This window comes from Corylus avellana, chromosome 4, assembly GCF_965113065.1.
Source record: "Corylus avellana chromosome 4, dhCorAvel1.hap1.2, whole genome shotgun sequence".
Taxonomy (NCBI): Eukaryota; Viridiplantae; Streptophyta; class Magnoliopsida; order Fagales; family Betulaceae; genus Corylus; species Corylus avellana.
In genome coordinates this window covers 33,708,605-33,727,991 of record NC_142493.1, presented here as the reverse complement: position 1 = coordinate 33,727,991, position 19,387 = coordinate 33,708,605, and the positions used below count along the sequence as shown (strand labels likewise).

At 36.0% G+C, this 19,387-nt stretch overlaps 2 protein-coding genes across 3 annotated transcripts; both read left to right on the top strand.

The window, feature by feature from the left end:
• The first annotated feature begins 9,565 nt into the window (after positions 1-9,565).
• Positions 9,566-14,314, top strand: LOC132180065 (Pectin lyase-like superfamily protein). The gene is made up of 7 exons (XM_059592910.2): positions 9,566-10,012; positions 10,803-10,934; positions 11,427-11,654; positions 11,748-11,792; positions 11,890-12,097; positions 12,803-12,993; positions 13,546-14,314. Exons 1-7 carry the CDS (start codon positions 9,647-9,649, stop codon positions 13,936-13,938), a joined length of 1,563 nt encoding a protein of 520 aa, XP_059448893.2. The 5' UTR covers positions 9,566-9,646; the 3' UTR covers positions 13,939-14,314.
• An 864-nt stretch (positions 14,315-15,178) lies between these two features.
• Positions 15,179-18,919, top strand: ECHID (enoyl-CoA hydratase/isomerase D). 2 transcript variants are annotated; one of them, XM_059589942.1, is made up of 9 exons: positions 15,179-15,550; positions 15,620-15,742; positions 16,584-16,685; positions 16,911-16,949; positions 17,045-17,143; positions 17,615-17,662; positions 17,783-17,878; positions 18,136-18,258; positions 18,614-18,919. In XM_059589942.1, exons 1-9 carry the CDS (start codon positions 15,287-15,289, stop codon positions 18,728-18,730), a joined length of 1,011 nt encoding a protein of 336 aa, XP_059445925.1. In that variant the 5' UTR covers positions 15,179-15,286; the 3' UTR covers positions 18,731-18,919. The 2 variants fall into 2 exon arrangements, with proteins under 2 accessions (XP_059445925.1, XP_059445926.1); XM_059589943.1 differs by lacking the exon at positions 16,584-16,685.
• The last annotated feature ends 468 nt before the right edge of the window (positions 18,920-19,387 follow it).

Here is a 19,387-nt window from a genome sequence, read left to right as displayed (position 1 = left end):
CTTTTAAGTTGTAACAAGAGTTTGGTTGGTTTTGAGTTTGTTCGTTTTTACGATTTCGTCGATCAAAAAGTATGAATTTAGAAAAAATTGCTGGTCAAAAGGGTGTTTTTTTAAAAAATTATGTTTGAAAACATAGAAAAATTTACGTTTTCAAATTGCAAGCCAATTTGTGTATTTTAAAATACGCACAATTTTAGAAGTTCAACCGTAATTTTAAAGGCTAAATCATGATTCTACCAAACACTTATCTACTTTTTCAAAAATAATGTTTTCAAATCACACTTTTTGAAATTGATATTTTTTAAATCACACGTTTTGAAACCACAAATCAAACGGATTTGTGTTTTAACACCTACAAAACTTTTTTAAAGCAAAAAAACATGTTTGGTAAAAAAATTTAGGGAAAATTACACTTTCCCCTTCAAAGTTTAGGGCTATTTTCAATTTAACCTCAAATATTTCAATTTTTGCAATCCACCCTCTCAAACTTGCCAAAGTTTTGCAATTCAGCTATTCCATCAGTCAAAGCCGCTTTAACTGACAGAACAACGATCACGTGCGACGCACGTGATCACTTCTGGCATGTTTGTACCCAAAATGCCCCCATCCCCTCCAACTCACTGAAAAAAAAAAAAAAAAAAAAAAAAAAAAAAAAATTGGGTTGCTTCCAAACTCTATAAGACCTGAAAATCACCAAGCTGTGTTTTAGCTTCACCCGGATACCAAAGCCACTACACACAGCAAAACCAGCCTTAAAATCGATTCCCTCATCTTCTTCCTCAACCTCTGTTGTCCTTGTCAATGGTGAGATCTTTTTTACCAAATTCTTCAAACTAAAAAAGAGGCTCGTGCTCTGATTCACACCAAAGCAACAATGGTTTCTATAGAAGACTTCCATTCGAGCTCTAACCGTTTCCCTCTGAATACACAAGTTGCTTTAACAAAGAATTTGTAAGTCCATGAAACTTCTGCTCAAGATATGGAAAAAGAATTGAATGAATCTTACAGTTTGTGAATGTTAAATATGAAGAGAAAAAAGGAAAAAGAAAAGGGGAAATGGTGGAAGATAAACGGTGGAAACACACTGAAAAAAAAAAAAAAAAAAAAAAAAAATTGACCCTTTCTTAGTACCACGAGAACTTGGAAGCAACCCACCTTTTTTTTTTTTTTCAGTGAGTTGGAAGGGATGGGGTATTTTGGGTACAAAAATGTCAGCAGTGATCACGTGCGATGGGGTATTTTGGGTACAAAAAGGTCAGCAGTGATCAAGTGCGTCGCACGTGACCACTATTCAGTTAGAGCGGCTTTGACTGGTAGAATGGTTGAATTGCAAAACTTTGGCAAGTTTGAAAGGGTAAATTGCAAAAATTGAAACATTGGAAGCTGAATTGAAAATAGCTCCAAACTTCAGGAGGTAAAATGTAATTTTTCCAAAAATTTATGAAACACTTATGTAGGTTTGAATAGTCCAAAGTTATATTTCAAAAATAAATAAAATAAAAAACTTACGACACCATACAAGCTTGGATATCGTCATTGATGATATGATACATAATTACCTTAGAATTACTCCAACAACTCTCACATGACAAATAATCAAAGGTTACACATCGCAAGCATCTAACAAACCATTTTTGTGGAGCCACTGTATAAAAAAAGGGCACGCATCTTAGTTACGTAGAATACATTCTCCATTTGGTTTACCATCTTAAATACTTTTACTCGTTTATGCATTGGAGGCTCCTCGATCTCTCGGATCAACAATTTTCAGTGACATTTTTTCTTATTTTATAGGAATCTCGTTGCCAATCTAACTGTTCAAAATGTGTATTTCAACTATCTCTAATGATTCTTGTTGATGCAGTTTTTGGTACAGTTGGACTGGCAATGGATTGCCTACAAAATAACAAGAACGTCAAAGGGTCCCGACCTTGGCTAAAAACTCTCCGATACTTAAGTTAACACTCTTATCTGGAGTTAAAATATAGCATGAGCTAAGGTCCATTGAGAAGGATTTGATCAATCCATTTTATTGGATTTTATGTAACTGCTCTCTCCATATTTCATCTTCAAGTGGTTGATGGATAGTGGGAGGTAGTTTAAAGATAACAGAGAGTGGTCAATAGATCATAAGTTGTTTTCATTCAAATAATGATTGAGAGATAATCTTATGATGCTTTAGTGAAACCCATAATAGATTTTATCCTCAACTCATTACCATGAACAAATGTGCCTCGTCAGCATAGTCTATACAATTATCATCTTAATTATGTCTTCAAAGGTAGCTAGAAATATACCAGACAACAGAGTTGTGTTTCTAAATGATTAAATCCGAATGGGGACGATTAGCCATTACTATGGACCACTGAAATATTCGAATCCAGACCATAATAAGTTGATAAATTTGTAGGTTATTGAGACCCAATGCCGAACAATTTCTGCCCTAAGCTTCGTTTGGAGGCAGAGACATACATGTCAGAAAATATTATCTTAACCAAGATTGATTTCGTGTGTTTTGTTTTATTGCATAAAGCCACCTTTGCTGTATCAGCAAGAAAAGAAAGTCAATACGTGCAGGCTATCTCTCTCTGATGTCACTAATCAGTTTTAATATGTAATATGAGCATGAAATCGTTCCTTCAATTGGGTTTAAAAATCTAAATTGGATTTGATGAAATTCATAAATTGAAGAAAACTTTTTCCAATTTCACATGCCCAAGGATGATGATTGGTATGGGTCGGATCTGACCCAAAGGGATTTCACCAGCTTTATTGTGATTGGGATTGGATTGGAAGGATTGAGAAAGACAAGACCAAAAATTCCAAATACAGATGACAAATGGGCCAGACAGATAACCATTTTGTAATTATCTAACAATATGTAACGGTTGTGTCTTAATCTGATAATTTTCCATCATTCGTTTGGGGGCAGCCCTACGTAGGCACCACACCAGACAAACTCTGGGGCTAATGGCCGGGCGAGGCTATGTTCCAGAGGACAGGGTGGCCTAGCTAGCTGGGCACTCGACGCAGCCGACTTCGTAAGCAAAATCCTTGGAGGCGAGTGACCTATAATGGCTTGTTGATGGTAATTCCAATTCTAGTCGACACGGCTCTTCTTCTTGAATTCGGGATTTTTGCTGACACGCAACTCGCTAAAGACATTACTGGTGATGTTAGATTGACCCCCGTCGGAAAAGAACTCGTCTCCGACCAGTGTTGTGAACCGTAGGTGCAACCCTATTTTTCCAACTAACAAGAAACTTTTGATACCCTCCTCGATCATGCATACATTTTGCGCTAAATGGCCATGGGTGGCCCAACCATACATGTTCCAGGATAATATTATTATTATATATTTTTTTTAAGTGTATATATATATATATTATGGGTGACGTGTCTCAAAATTAGATTGGTGCTAATGTCACATTTAACGGTTTCTGATAAAAAGTTAGACATAAGGTTGTTTTTTGGGGAAAGTTAGACGGAAGTTGGGTGTGTGGACCTATTTGTTATTTTTACATACTACAGGAAAGTCTTATAACATTTTTATACCACATGAAGCTTATTGTAAATTGGTGTAACAAGGGGGCATGGCCTCCCAAATTTTCAATTTTTCTTTTAAATTTTGTTTGTTTTTTGTCTTTATAAAGTTGAATATATATATATATATATATATAAACTTAGAAATCCTATATGGCCTCTACCAAAAATAGGTTTGACCCATCGTTAATACTTTGGCACTTCTAGATAATAAATCTTGGTTCCGTCCTTGGGTGTAATCACATAGATTGATTTTATATATATATTTTTTCTTTTTATATAGAAAAGTTAATCATTAAATATTGTTTGGTTATATATTAATTGAATTATTATATTCACCATTTCTTTTCGTCTTTAAGTTTTTGGGACAATTGATGATATCAATATGGTATTAAAGCATAAATTTTATATTTGAACCATGTCTCATAAGTTTATCTCTCATTACAATTAAATATTGTGGGGCTTCACTTATTAGGTAAAAATTTGGGCCCAAAAAATATTTAAATATTAATTGAATAAATAAATTCATCAATTTTCACTTATCCTAAACTTTTAAAAGAATTTGTGATTTAACGATACATTTATTTGGCCCGGTTTGGGGTGTTCAAGCACCACATATAATCAACTTGAGGTGTTCGACCGAGTAATATTAGAAATCTTTTTTGTGTTACTCTAATAATGATGTAACTTTTAAAATTACCATTAGACTTGTGATTGATTATTATTGAATTTTAATCTAATGGTGATTTTAAAAGTCACCTTATTTTTAGATGGACACAAGAATAACTTCTAAAATTACTTGTATTCGACTACACCAACAAACGCTCAAACCACTTTCTTTTTTCTTTTCTTTTTTACCATTTGCTATCGCGATCTTAGCCCAAAAAAAATGTATTGCACTAAATTCAAATCTCATATGGAAATAGGTTAATTTGTGTGAAACACATTAATTAGCTCAGCACAAACAAACAAACACACGCACGCTAAGTGTATAATTAGAAATGTATAATAATTAATCTAAGGAAATGAAAGACGCTTATTCATTTTCATTTGGTCCACCTATGGCTCCGTGCTCTGCGGTGGGCTCGTACAGATGGTACTTGAAAGGACACCGATCTCGTCAATAAAGAAAATTTGCAACTCACATCTATAGTCTAATGCCGCATGTGTATGCACAGTTAACCACAAATCATAAACTATTGCAATGAGAAAAGAGAAGAAAAATTAAAGAGATATTAAACCACCAAGGTGGTGGTTTAATGACCCAAATAAGTTTTTAAGTGGTCAATGTATGTATTAGAACGTGAGTTCGAATCTTCACAATGGAGAATCTTCACATATGCTTGATTAGTATTAACCGCTTTGAATTCTCATTGATACACGGGTGGGGTTGGGTCAGGCTATGACTCAATTAGACTTGAGGGAGCGTTTGCGGTTCTTACTGTTTAGGTCCATTCTGTGCGGTTTTCAACGGATAGGTGCTATTATGGTTACGCTCAGGTAAGATAGCAGCTATGGCTCAGTCGGACTTGAATGAGCGCTTGATTTTCACCGTCTAGGTCCTCTTTCTTTTTTTTTTTCTTTTTTTTTAAGGATAACCCTAAAAAAAAAAAAAAAAAAAAAAAAAGGGTCATACTATGCTGGCGCTTTAGATCGAGGCCACGTTAGGGGAAGAAGAAGAAGCATGAGGCGAACTTTGGGGGCCTCAGAGAGATCCGTGATGTTGCTTTGATGGCTTTTTGTTGGCCATGAATTCAGGCTCCTTGGAATACAAACAAAGTGGTGGGGACGAATATATATGCACTTCTGTCTTGAATCAATTCAAGAATCAATGGGGATCACGCACACAGGCAAAAGGGTCTTCTTCTAACTGAACATTCACATGCACAAGGACAATGTCCACACAACTATTAACATCATCTACAATGAGCAACCCCCATAGGCCAGCTTAAGATCAAATTAATTGCATTGTTCTTTGCGATTGAACTATTATTATGTTTCAAACCTTCAAATTCTAGAATGATTGGGGGGGGGGGGGGGGGGGGGTGACTACTAATTCTCCTACTCCAATTTAATTTGGATAGTGATGTGGAAACTTGAATGGTCAGTCACATGGTCTTTTGCTTTTGTCATTCTTCTAAGCACTAATACAAGTATATATATATTCCTATGAGAAATGCTACACATTTTAAATTTGTTTTTCAAAAGTTGGTTCTCAAATGATGTGTCACTATCTTATGAGTTGGTGACACACTTCTCAAAATAATAAATCTCATGAGATGGTAATACATTATTTGAGAACTAATTTTTGGGAAACAAATTTAGAATGTGTAGCACTTTTCTATTCCTATATAATATATGATACCAACATGAAAAATAATTGTTGCCCACGCCTTACAAATTCATGTGACATCTTTTTAGTGGTAACAAAATTTGATAGTTGAATTTAATTGTTAAGTAGCTGACGTGCTAAGTATGAGCGTGGCTTAAAAGAGTCCTTAGTGCTTTTACGAATATAACAACTTTCAATTACTCTAGCTCCATAGGGCGAATATTTAAGTGCATTGTGAATAAAGAGTACTCAACTCCTTTCTTGTCGCAAGTTGTTTAACACGGGTCTTCTTGACAATTATGAAAAATGTTGCTTGCTAGCAACAAAACTCGGGACTTGGAATCAAGGTTACTCATGACATTTGTAAGCCGCCACTTAGTGCATTATTTGACGTGCTTGAAAAGTGCCTATGTGGTGTCTCACGTTGTTTGGATGTGAAAAATATCATGATATATATATGCTTATATGAAGCAAATTCTCTCTAAATAGTACAAAATATTTTGGGGGTAAACTCAAGAATAGAAACGTGCGGGCAGAGACCCAAAGCAAGCAATAGTACTATTATAGTCCTCTTTATTGATAATTGTTAGAATATTAATTAAATTAATTATTTTTTGTTAATTTAAATTATGGGGATAATCGGTGATTTAACATAAATCTTGTAAAATTAATTAAAAATTTTCCTTTAATATTGAAAAAATAGTTAACGTACCTAGCATAGAATAATCGCAAATCACACCGATTTGTTGCTTTATTCTCAAGATTGAAGTACCCATACCATTGTAATAGATAATGACATTGAATATGACAACATTCCAGCGAATACAAAGTTTTAGATCTCAATATTTTATTGAGGCTAGGAAAGGGAAACAAATGAAGGTGTAGGTGTTACAAGCTAGTGTATGGAATTTCCACACAACCCCATCTCATGATGGGAAGGGACTGGTAACACCCTTTTTTACCTTATTTGCCCGTAGAATCAAGGGTACATGCCCCTTTCCCCTATATCTGCTCATATCTATTATTATTATCTAGCCGCACATGCTGACGAGTGGTCTCAAAGCACGAAGCATTTCATGCCTTGGCTGGTTACTGACACACTTTCACAAATTAATAATGCAGCACACACAAGAAACCCTAATCATCTGTATGCATGGGGTTCACGAGAGGTCTCCCAAGTTCACGAGCGTATAAGCACAAAAAGACGGCTAAGAAGGTCGTAGTCAAAGCGCTCTTCTTTCCTAATATTGTTTATATCATCATTATTGACCCATTCTTGTCACAGAGAAAATAAAAAGGCATGCAATTAATTAGGATAAAAAATAAAACAAATTATTTGAATTAAAAAAGGAAACATGAGACTTAAGAAATAAATTATGTGTCCCATGGACTATTATGGTACAGGAGAAACAGAAAGGACCCATACATTCACGTACGTAGTAATATGTAACTTCAATTAAATAGAGTGTATATTATAATATTACACAGTAAGATTATCATATTTCACTCTTAAGTCTGTACGTCTGTACGAGTTTATTTGAAGCACTTTACATCTAATATATATTATGATTATTATAGTTAAACAGACATTTCAGGTACAAGAATCACAACGATAAACAGAAAAACACATATAAAATGTCGCTTGTTAACGGTTTTTGCCAAAAAAGATTTATCGTAAGTGCTCTGTCATGCTAAGCAAGCAGCATTGTTAGAATATTAATTAAATTAATTATATTTTATTAATTTATTAGTGATTTAACATAATATCAAACTCTTATTGCCAATGGGCCTCTTTATCGTAAACCATCTAATCACAATGTCATTTGCAATAAGCGGGTGTATAAAATCAAGCAATGCCAAGATGGATATATTGATCGGTTTAATTGATACGTAGCTAAGAAATTATTATTTTCTTTATTTATTATTTTCTTTTCTTTTTTCATTTGGAATTCCCACGTACAGATTAAAAACTTGGGGATGACAAAGTACACGCAAGCACAGAGCTAGAGTTTGATGGGATAATGGAAAGGGACGGGTGGAGGGGTCAAAGAATCTAAAGGATAAACCTTGGTTGGCAACGAAAAGGAGGTGTAGTTCCTCACAGAAGGCACAGCCTCGTGACTTCAGAAGCTCTGAGTGAACAAACGGAAACTAACAGAAATTTTTTTTTTTAAAAAAAAAAACAGCAGAGATGAAATTATTAGCTAGAATGTGAGTTTAGCTTGATGGGCTGTAAGAAATGTGTGTGTTTGAACTTGAGCTTCAGAATAATTTTTGGAACCCCAACCCAGAGACTGCAGCAGTTCATGGGACTGAGGAAAATTAAAAGAGCACTTTAAAACTGGTCCTCTCTGAAGAACAAATATTTCAGGGTTTCCCTGCTGGCTTCAAAGCTGATGCCCTTTTCTGCTGCTACTAAACTGTACTGCTGTTTACATAAAGTAAAAAGTACGCAATTTTTTGAGTGCTGCATCACAATCTTTCTTGTTTGTCCTTTCCAATCTTTCTTTCTTTCTTTATCAATGTCATCGTACACTACACAGGTTCTAAACATGTGATCTGAGAAAAAAGCTATTTTTCCCTTTTTATTGTGAATTTAATTATTGTTAGTTGGGAACTTCGTATATATATTTATTTTCAATTATTAATTAGTCATTTAGAAAAATATTTTAAAAATCAAATAGAGCAAAACTATGGGCGCATGGAGGTGTGTTTCCTTTTTCTATTGAAACCAGAAATTCAAAACTCTGATGAGTGATGGCGCCATGTGTTCTCTAGGAGACAGTTAGTTTCAGTTACTTTTCACCATTTCTCTCTCTTCCATCATTGGGAAACAGGAATTTTTGCTTGGAGAAAGGGAAAGGGAAAGAGAAAGGGAAGGAAGAGGATTGAAGCAAAGTTATAATTTCAAACAGCCTCATATTTCTTCCTAGCCATATGGGGGGAGCGGGTTAAGAAGACAAAGCAATAAAGTCTTAGCCCGTGAAGGGTGCATGTGACCGTGTAGAGCTGTTATAATCAGTGCCGGCTCTTGACACCTTATAGACCCACCCACTCACGTGCCTCTTTTTGGCTTTTACATCTAATATTGCTGAAGCCTGACTTATTGTATTTACTATAAAACAAATAAAATAATGTGCTATATATGCTTGCAGGTTTGAAAACCATTTAGGTGATAAAAATAAATAAAAATAAAAACCCAAAGAAATTTGGAAAGAAGAAGATTATAAGATCAGGATGGGGGAAAAAAGCTTCTAAAACAACATGTTTAATTAATGTGTCTTGAGAGTTTTTTTTTTTTTTTTTTTTTTTTATTTATGAAGTGTTCTGTGAAAACAGTTTTTATAGTTTGAAAAAGTGTTTTTGAGTTATTTGTAGATTTGGATTGCCGTCGCTGCCTTGTGCATCAGAGTTTGGCATATATCGATAATTGATTAACGATGTGTTCGCACAAGCAATTGGATGCGTCACATGCAACGACATATTGACATGTGGGAAAATGGACCAACTGGTGATCGAGCCAAACAAATTCCAACCAAAATTCACATAAAAGAAAACAAGACAATTAATAAACGAGAAAAAAAAAAACAGTGAAGGAATTAAGAATAAAACATAAATGCCTACTATACCAATTTAAAAACTAACTAATGTCTCTGCACAGTCTTCAGCATTGGCGTTCTCTTCCTATATAAACCCAGCCATTACTCATTTTGCCTATCTTCAAAAGCTCACATCCATTTCTCTCTCTCTCTCTCTCTCTTGTCCACATTTATGCTAAACATGAGTGGATTGAGCTTCAGAAGCCTCACATTCATGCTTTTGGTGGCCTTTCTACTTTGGTCATCGAACTTTGAAGCTTGCAATGCTAGAAGAGGCAGGCATTGGAGGCAAAGCAGAGGTTCCTCGGGTTCTCTGGCTAAGAAGAAAGGAAAGAGTCACGGCAAGGGTAATTTCCACCACAGTGGAGGATCAAAGCCAAAACCTCCACCTCACAAAGCTCCCCCACTTCCAACTCCTAAACCAAAGGAAGATTTCCCCCCAAGTCCGCCGCAGAAAGGTTCCAATGGCGGGCATTCTGCCACTTTTAACGTGCTAGATTTTGGTGCCAAGGGTGATGGTAGCTCCGATGACACGAAGGTGATTCTCCACTTCTCTTTTGTGCAATAAAAAACAAAACAAAACAAAACAAAAATTATACAAAACTATACAAGGATTTGCATTTTTTTCAGATAAGTACATTTTTTTTTTCCATGGAAATTCAGGGGAATGCCAGAATTACAAGTGAAAAATGCATTATGGAACATGTATAGTAGGGTTGTTGGGTCAATTAACCGTAGTTCTCTCATCTAAAAAGCAATGCAAGTTGCTCAGGCCATTTTAAGGATCATCAATCAGGGGGTACAATTACAAAATAACAAATAAATGTTAATTTAATAAACTAGATTATAGAAAGAAAAAACTTTGTCCTATAGACCGGCAAGAAAAGGGAATTTATTTTCTCGCTTGTTTTCTTTTTCCAATTAAATTACATTAACAAGCAACTTAAAATACAAAATATTAAAAATTAATTTAAATTACTTTTTTAACAAACTTATTCTGTTTTTTTTTTTTTCTAAAGGCAAGAGTGATAGCAATAGTGTGTTGTATGTAAAAATTCTGAAAGGCATAACAAAATTGTACATTGCGTGGAAGAATTAATGAAAGATACAAAAAGGTAAAGACATAAGAACTAACCAAGCAGGTAGGACCCACAACAGAAAATGATTCCCGTTACGGCAGTTGGGGTGATGATTCCAACAATTATTTAATACAATTTTTGCACAAACGTACACCAACCAGATCACATCATAGTGTTAACAAATAAATACGCATGTACAGTTGATTTATCAGTAGCAGCTTACCTAAAAATTGTTACGGTGCATCGCAGGCATTCCAAGCTGCATGGGCAGCTGCTTGCAAGGTGGAGGCATCAAAGGTAATCGTTCCATCAGCATCCGTATTCCTCGTGGGACCCATTTCATTCTCTGGTCCATACTGCCAACCAAACATTGTATTTCAGGTAAATACCGACATACTCATCTTTCTTTGATTAAATAATTAACACCGCAGGACCCACCCATTAGCATTTCCGTATTACAAATTCACGGGAGTGATCCTGGTGCTAGCTTATTTATAGGACTAATCAAAACTATTTCTCTGTTAGTTATACAGCTTTTTATAATTACTTATAAGTTCAAGTCTCACCTAGTCAAAAATTGATATAAAATTTAGTATTTTTAGAATCTAGCTGCTCTATATGAATTATTTATTTTTCCAATGTGAGACCGAATTGTTATGATTCGGGTAAAAGTCAAAAAGATTTCCATTGTTGTAAAAAGTTTGAATGATTATGATCCAGGCAGTAGACTTCTGATGCTTTCACCTTTGATCATTTTAAGTAATAGGGGTGAATTATGATGGAACTCATCCTCCATTACCATTCATCCAATAATGCATAAACAAAAACTGGTACTTTTTTAAAATTGGAGATTAAAGAGATGATTTGTGTCAGCTGGACGGGACGATCATTGCTCCAACAAACTCCAAAGCTTGGGGCGGAGGTCTGTTACAATGGCTTGAGTTCACAAAGCTGAGGGGAATTAGCATTCTGGGAAAAGGTGTGATTGATGGAAGAGGCTCAGTGTGGTGGCAGGATGCCCCTTTTGATGATCCTGTTGATGACGAATCAAAACTCATTATCCCATTAAATAGCACTCTTGAAAAGCACCCACCAATGCCGGTAACAATCTCTCTCCTCCTCCCTTTGTATCTTTTACCTTCACAATTATCTGAAGCTAATCATTCATGCTTCTCCCACAACTGTGTGGTGTAGATAACAAGCCAGCTTGGGAGGACAATGCCAAGCATCAAGCCAACTGTAAGGACCATTCAAAAACTTTACACGCCTGCCATATTTTCGTGGCCCTGCAATCCTTTTAACATAATTGCTATTTGTTGCATTTTTTATTGCACAGGCACTGAGGTTTTATGGGAGTGTTAATGTCACGGTCACAGGCATAACAATTCAAAGTAGTCCCCAGTTTCACCTCAAGTTTGACAACTGCATGGGAGTGTTGGTCCATGATATAAGCGTCTCATCTCCCGGTAACAGCCCCAACACGGATGGAATCCATCTGCAGAACTCCAAAGATGTTCTAATTTACAGCAGCACTCTCGCTTGTGGTAATTCAATACTTCTACCTGAACAATTCTTGTCATTCTATTTGTTTAAACAATACTGGGCCACAGCTTGAGCTAGAATTAAGAATACAACCAACCTGCAGAGTCAAAGATTGAGATTACATAATTTGAAAGCAATATAGAAATGACAGACGAAAATATTACATAACTGTGATACTTGAGGTAGGATTATGAAAAAAAAAAAAAACAAAAATGGCACAATCTTATCCTGCCAAACCCGTATTCCTCTGAGCAACAATCTCTGACCACTTACACTTTGACACATGGCTCCAGCATTACAGCCACCAGTTATAGGACAAGTGTCATACCCTAAATCTTTAGTGGATCATCCAGTATTGGATTAGGTCTTGAACCCCACAGATAAGAAGAACACTTTTTTTGTTGTATTCTCTCAAATTTTCTTGTCTTCATCAGCAACTAGAATTTCTGCTTCCCAATTCTTGTCTCTTTTGTCTATTTATGCCAGACAGCTAACATGTAATGAACTTATGGTCCATACATCCAGTATAATGTTTTAGCGGGAAATGACTGCATTTATATAAAAATTAAAAGCTTAAATCTTATACATAAATAACATGGAAAGTGAGCAGGACATGGAATAAGCACTAAGACTGAAATAAAATATGATAGTATAAGCTGACTATAACTTTAGAAAAAGAGGTGTTAAATTTCTAATGACATGTGCAGGAGATGACTGTATTTCTATACAAACTGGATGCTCAAATGTATACATACACAACATCAACTGTGGGCCAGGACATGGAATCAGCATTGGAAGTCTTGGAAAGGATGGCACCAAAGCCTGTGTCTCAAACATCACAATCCGGGATGTCATTATGCACAACACAATGAATGGTGTCAGAATCAAGACGTGGCAGGTATTGATACCAATTGTGATTCAAGAAGTAAATAAAACCAAGATTCTGCTCGAGGAAGCAGATCAACTTTTGTTTTTTATAAGTAAATAACTCACGCATTCCATGGGACTTAAAATCCATACTTATAGGGGGTAGAAGTGCCCTCTGAACCAAAGGCAGATAGACTTTGACAGAGTCAGAAAATTGAAGGCTAACACTTTTATCCTTTGTTGGTCACTAATATGGCTCAGCCAGTGACTTTTTGGGACAAAATCCTAAGTCAAATAAATTAGACCAGTTCAACATATAGTTTTCAGGATTTGACAAATTCATAAAGAACTAGGAAAACTTTGAGAAGCCATTTTGATATTCACAAGAGCTTAAAATGAAATCAAATCAAAATTTGGAACCTTTTAAGAACACAATCTGAGTAATAACACCAGACATAAGCAATTCTTAAGCAACTATATTATTCATGAAATCTGTGCTCCTCCAAAACCTCCAAGTTGTTGCAAATGCCAGGCGTAAACCTGCTGTATCTCTTACACATGATTTCAAATGCAAAATCTGCAGGGAGGATCAGGCTCTGTGCAGGGGGTACTGTTCTCAAACATTCAAGTTTCTGAAGTTCAACTCCCAATTGTGATTGACCAATATTATTGTGACAAAAGCATCTGCAAGAACCAATCATCAGCTGTTGCTCTATCAGGAATCAACTATGAGAGGATAAGGGGGACATACACGGTTAAGCCCGTTCACTTTGCCTGCAGTGACAATCTACCATGTGTAGATGTAACACTAACTGCCATAGAGCTAAAACCACTGCAAGAGCAATACCACTTGTATAATCCCTTCTGCTGGCAGACTTTTGGAGAGTTGAGGACTCCCACTTTGCCGCCAATAGATTGTGTACAGATCGGCAAGCCACCGAACAACCGGGTTCAATCCGATTATGATCTCTGTTGAGCTCAAAATTATTATTCAATGATATAGTCGCTTGTGTGGTCGGCATGACTGCCAGACCCCTTTTACACCATTAGCCAGTTACGTAAAGCATGTATATTATGACAGTCCTAGTTTATTTATAGGAATTCTTCTCTAGCAAGGTTGTATGGATTGAGATTGTGATAGAGTATACAGGCATTGCTTTTTGCTAGAGTCCCATAAGAGCGTATAAGGAAAGCGTGCTTATTATTAATAGATTGCCAGAGTATTGGATATTTTACAAATTGCTCCATCCAAATTCCCAACAAAGAGTATCCTCTATACATAGAGCATCGACAAGAAACATGTAATGCTGTGCTGAATGCGCTGAATTAACTTCCATAAATGTTCATAGCAACTAACAAACAAAACATCAAACACGTGATCCACATAACACAAATACTGAAATACACAATGGAAGGAAAGTACCGAGCAGCTAAATCCAGAAGAAGATGATGTGACATTTTTCCTCTGTTTTCACGGATTTTTACTTCTTCGCGTCTGCTTGGCTTCTTCTTTGAGAAAGCCAGTGACGACCCAGAAATAGAATCCATTTGCTAAGCTTCTCCTAGTAACGCAACGCTTAATGGTTTCTTTGACAACTTTTCTTCCAAATTGGGTTGCAGTAACTTTCTTCGACCCGTTTATAAAAATAACATGTGTCTATTTTTTTAATACATGTATATCTCATATATTCAAGTGACGTATATCATTTTTATAGACTGAGTTGAAATAAATTTTTTCAACTCAGTTTGGAAGAAAATTCTATTCATGCTTTTATATGGAGAGAGTGACCCTTTCGCGATCGTGGATTCAGATCGTCAAAATATTCTCTCAACTATAATTTGTTAATTTCTTTTTTCACTTGTGTCGGGTTTACAAGTGTAAAAAATTGTCTAATTCTAAATATCGCGTGTGTGTCGAGTTAGACAATAATGAGGTATGAATATAAAACTATATATATAAATTATAACTCAATATATTTAACTAAATAAATCAAACTTATCAATTTTAACTCGCAAATTTCATAGAACTTGTGAACTGTGTTAAAAATTATCGTTCAAATTGTAGGTCCTTAACTGTGAGTACTAGTTTTTTTGCAAAGAGAATTCGTAAACGACCTGTAGCATAAATGTATTTGCTAATTGAATCCTTAAACGCTACGTTTTTGTTTCTTATCTTATCCAATCCAATATCAATCTCGAGGGAATCCCAACCACGATCTCTCTCAGTCTGCGGCACTAAACTATGTCTTCCCAATCCTTTTCAATTCGTCTCTTTTGGAAGCATACATCTCTAAAACCACACTGTCAGCAAAGAGCTAGTTGCAATGGCACAAATGGCAGAGAAGGACGTGAACACCGCGAGAAGAAGATTGGCCTCCGTTTCCAACCATCTCGTTCCGGTTCATTTGCCTCCCAACTGCGGTTCCATCGGGTTGCGAAACGCGTCGATGAACGATAGCTACCATCGGATACATGGTGCGGTTCCGACTCACGAAGCTGTCTGGGAAATCGCCTGCGATGAATGCGGCAAGGAGTTTCAGTTCACCGACATTATCTACGAGAAGGCCGTTGGCGAAGGCATCGCAAAGGTCTGCTTTTCACCGAGCTTTGCATTTTGATCATGATTCATGATCCTCTGCTTTTCTGTTTTCTTGTAGATTACGATCAATAGGCCAGAGAGGCGAAATGCGTTCCGGCCGCTGACAATTAAGGAACTTATTTGCGCATTCAATGATGCGAGGGATGATAGCTCAGTAGGAGTCATCATTCTTACGGGGAAGGTATCTAACTTTCTTGCATCAAATTATCTTTGGCATGCTAGCACTCTAAATTAAAGCCGCTGTGTTCATCAAATTTTTTTATGCTTGTTGCCTCATATAATTGTCTAATATATAATGAATTCATTCAAAAAACTGAGCAATCTATCAATTCTGGTGTCTGTCCGTTTGTAAGTTCTGCAACTATTTGATTCTATTGGGCTTTGCTATACAAACAGAAATCTTTAACTCCCTTTCTAGCCCTGTGACATGGTTAAATTTAGTGCCCTATAATGGGGCTGCTGTAACACTCCAGTCCCACATTGAAAAGTGAAATAGTCTCTATAGAGTGATGGATTATAAAGGCATTCATAGGTGTTAAGTCTCACATTGGTTGCTTACTAGATTAGACTTTATAAGCGATTACAGGGAGCTTCAACTACAACTTGATTAGTCTCTTTGAGGTGAAACTACATACGTGACTAACACTTTTCCGAAGTAGTTCATGTGGTCCATTTGGAGAATAAAAGTGGGAATATATATATATATATATATATATATATATATATATATATATATATATATATATATAAAGTTACTAATCTGATAGTCATCAAGCCTCTATTCTTGATCTGCAAATTAATTCTTTTTTAAACTTAATATGATGCGACCTTGATTTTTCCTTTTCTGTTGTCTGTGTTGGGGAAGGGCGGCTGTTCATCAAGATGAAATATTTGATTATATGTGTGAAAATTTTGGGTCATGAGAAAGGCTACTCACCTATCCGGCAAGGAAATTAACTATTGAATCCTATGTCTGTGGAGCCTGTATTTAATTGTTGTTGTTGCCAATTAAATGTTAATAGGGAACCAAGGCGTTTTGTAGTGGCGGTGACCAGGCACTGAGAACTACAGATGGTTATGCTGATCATGAAAATTTTGGTCGGCTTAATGTTTTAGACCTGCAGGTGTGTGGTTTATCATAAATAATTTATCTATTTTCTGTATTTAGTTCTTGCATCGGTTCCCAAACCAAAAGTTGGTGAAGCATGAATCTGCACAATGTCCCCTAAATTTCTTCTGATTGCGACGTTTGAGCCTTGAAAAAAACATCAAATGCCTCATAGTTGGTTCCTCATAAATCTTCTAATTTGGTTGTTTTTCTGTTATTTTATTTTGTTAATTATTACCAGGTACAGATTCGTCGTCTTCCAAAGCCAGTGATAGCAATGGTATACTCTTCTTAAGCCCACCTTGCATCTAGTCTTGGTGCTCATGATCTCATGGACTTCCGGTGTACTGAGTTATATATTTTCTCTATCAATAGGTGGCGGGTTATGCCGTCGGTGGAGGACATGTATTACACATGGTCTGCGATCTAACCATTGCAGCAGATAATGCTATTTTTGGTCAAACTGGTCCTAAGGTAGTTTTATCCTTTTCCTTGTTTTTTGAGATCTAGATTGTTGGTTGAAGTTTTAAATAATTGTAATAATATGTAAATGGAAGAGAGTATAGCGGAAGAAGAGGAAGAAAAGACACAAAGATTTTCGGGTGGTTTGGCCTTTAGAGACAATCAAATCCTAGAAATGCCCTCTTTTTGTCTTCAATGTCTTTACAATACAAATGACCCATTTTTATAGGTGAAATGTGGTAGGTAGAGTAAATATAAACAAGATAATCAAATCCTAGAAATTTTATTACAATCAACCAACTATAGTAAATCCTATATTCTAACAGAAGTGTGCTAACATGTCATCAAATCTAATCTCACAAGTCCATTTTCTCCTTTATACACCACCAAATTTCATCTAATCTTTGGTAAATAACTTCTGTTCTGATGCTGTGCTCCTTATAGCATTGTTAAAATTATAGTCTTGCATTGCATATATGGCAGGTTGGAAGCTTTGATGCTGGTTATGGAAGTTCCATCATGTCCCGTTTGGTAAGACATTAAAGGTGAAACATGCCTCATATTCTGTATGATCCAGCTATCACATTACTCTCTTTGATTATTACACGGTCACCGGGGTCTACTTGAAATGTGGTGGCTTTTGTTAAACAGATTGGCCCTAAAAAAGCGCGTGAAATGTGGTTTTTGGCAAGGTTCTACACAGCTTCTGAAGCAGAGAAAATGGGACTCGTAAACACTGTTGTACCGGTGAGTTCATTTTCCAGTCTAGGAGAATCTCAACATTGTTGAGGCAGAACATCAGTACATAAACAGTACAATGCTTCTCCCTCCGTCTCTCTCTTGAGCTAGGAGTCTATGAACATGAATATCTTCATGGTTTTCTTTTATAACGCATGTGGGAAGCTGAAACTTGCAGAAAGCAAAATCATGTTGTCATTTCAATCAATAAACACAGTTATGTTCAGAATTTTCTACTTGTTTTTTTTTTTTTTTTTTTTCTTCAGCTAGAGAGTTTAGAGCAAGAAACAATTCAATGGAGCCGAGAGATCCTAAGAAACAGCCCAACTGCAATTCGGGTGCTCAAGTCAGCTCTAAATGCAGTTGATGATGGCCATGCTGGGCTCCAGGTACTCCAAATATCCATTCATCAAGTTAGTGCAATTGCCTGAGTGGTGTTATAGCCACATTAGCCTATTGCTTAACATAAGTGTCCAGCTACTTGAGTCTAGGGTGGCAATTCGTGTTCGAGTGTTAAAATCAAATTGTATTGAGGCATGAATATAAAACTATATATATCAATATTAACACAATTCATTTAATTAAACGAGTCAAATTCCATATCATAACTCGTTAATTTTGTATCGAGTTCATGAGTCATGCAAGAAAGTGTCACCCTTATTGTAATGTTAGTACTCCGCTCTTTCTCTTTCTTGTTTCCCTTGTATATCCGTACTTTTCAACTAATTTGTTCTTCTGGTGCAGGAACTTGGTGGTAATGCTACGCTCATATTTTATGGCACTGACGAAGGTAACGAGGGAAAGACAGCATATATGCAACGTAGACGCCCGAATTTCTCAAAATTTCCTCGGCGACCTTAATGTTGTACAATTCCTTTTCTTAGTTGCAGATCATGCCATTTGGGAAGTAATTTGAGATCATGCCTTGTAGTTCTCTGCATGTTTTATTTTGTGGTCGGTACTGATTTTTCTTGTAATTAAAGAGATGAACCTCCATGGCTCCATTCAAACAAAAGGTCAAGACTATGGCAAGATAATTCTTTTCAAAACTATCATTTGTATGTTTCTTTTTTCTCAACAAATAATGAGAAAAAAAATATTGGGGAATTTGTATGGTCCTACCGCGACGCTGCCAAAAGATGGCTGCCGGATCTGTATGGCAGCCTTGTGATGACAGCATGTCAACCTCATTTTTTTAAGGACATAAATTTTTTCTAAATTAAATGGGAGGAAGCCGGTCTAATAATCTGTCATGTGTCTTTTTAACACGTGAAAGTCACCTATCTTTTTTTATAAGGACATAAATTTTCTCTAAATTAGATGGGAGGAAGATTTCTCCAACCAGTCTAATAATTTGCCATGTGTCTTTTTAACATGTAAAAGTCACTTATCTTTTTTTAATATACTTAACTGAGTCTAACGTCGTTAACTCATTTCTTCTTTTACCAAATGAAATTATTTTTCAGGGTTAGATCAGCCTTGTTACCCATGGAAGGGGTGGCATAAGTGCCTTGTGGT

Coding starts and splice junctions, on each gene's coding strand:
- LOC132180065 (XM_059592910.2), top strand. CDS start 9,647: ATGCTAAACATGAGTGGATTGAGCTTCAGAAGCCTCACATTCATGCTT. Junction 10,935..11,426: donor AACCAAACATTGTATTTCAG/GTAAATACCGAC, acceptor GATTTGTGTCAG/CTGGACGGGACGATCATTGC. Junction 12,994..13,545: donor TCAGAATCAAGACGTGGCAG/GTATTGATACCA, acceptor CAAAATCTGCAG/GGAGGATCAGGCTCTGTGCA.
- ECHID (XM_059589942.1), top strand. CDS start 15,287: ATGGCACAAATGGCAGAGAAGGACGTGAACACCGCGAGAAGAAGATTG. Junction 17,144..17,614: donor TTGGTCAAACTGGTCCTAAG/GTAGTTTTATCC, acceptor CATATATGGCAG/GTTGGAAGCTTTGATGCTGG. Junction 17,663..17,782: donor GTTCCATCATGTCCCGTTTG/GTAAGACATTAA, acceptor TTTGTTAAACAG/ATTGGCCCTAAAAAAGCGCG.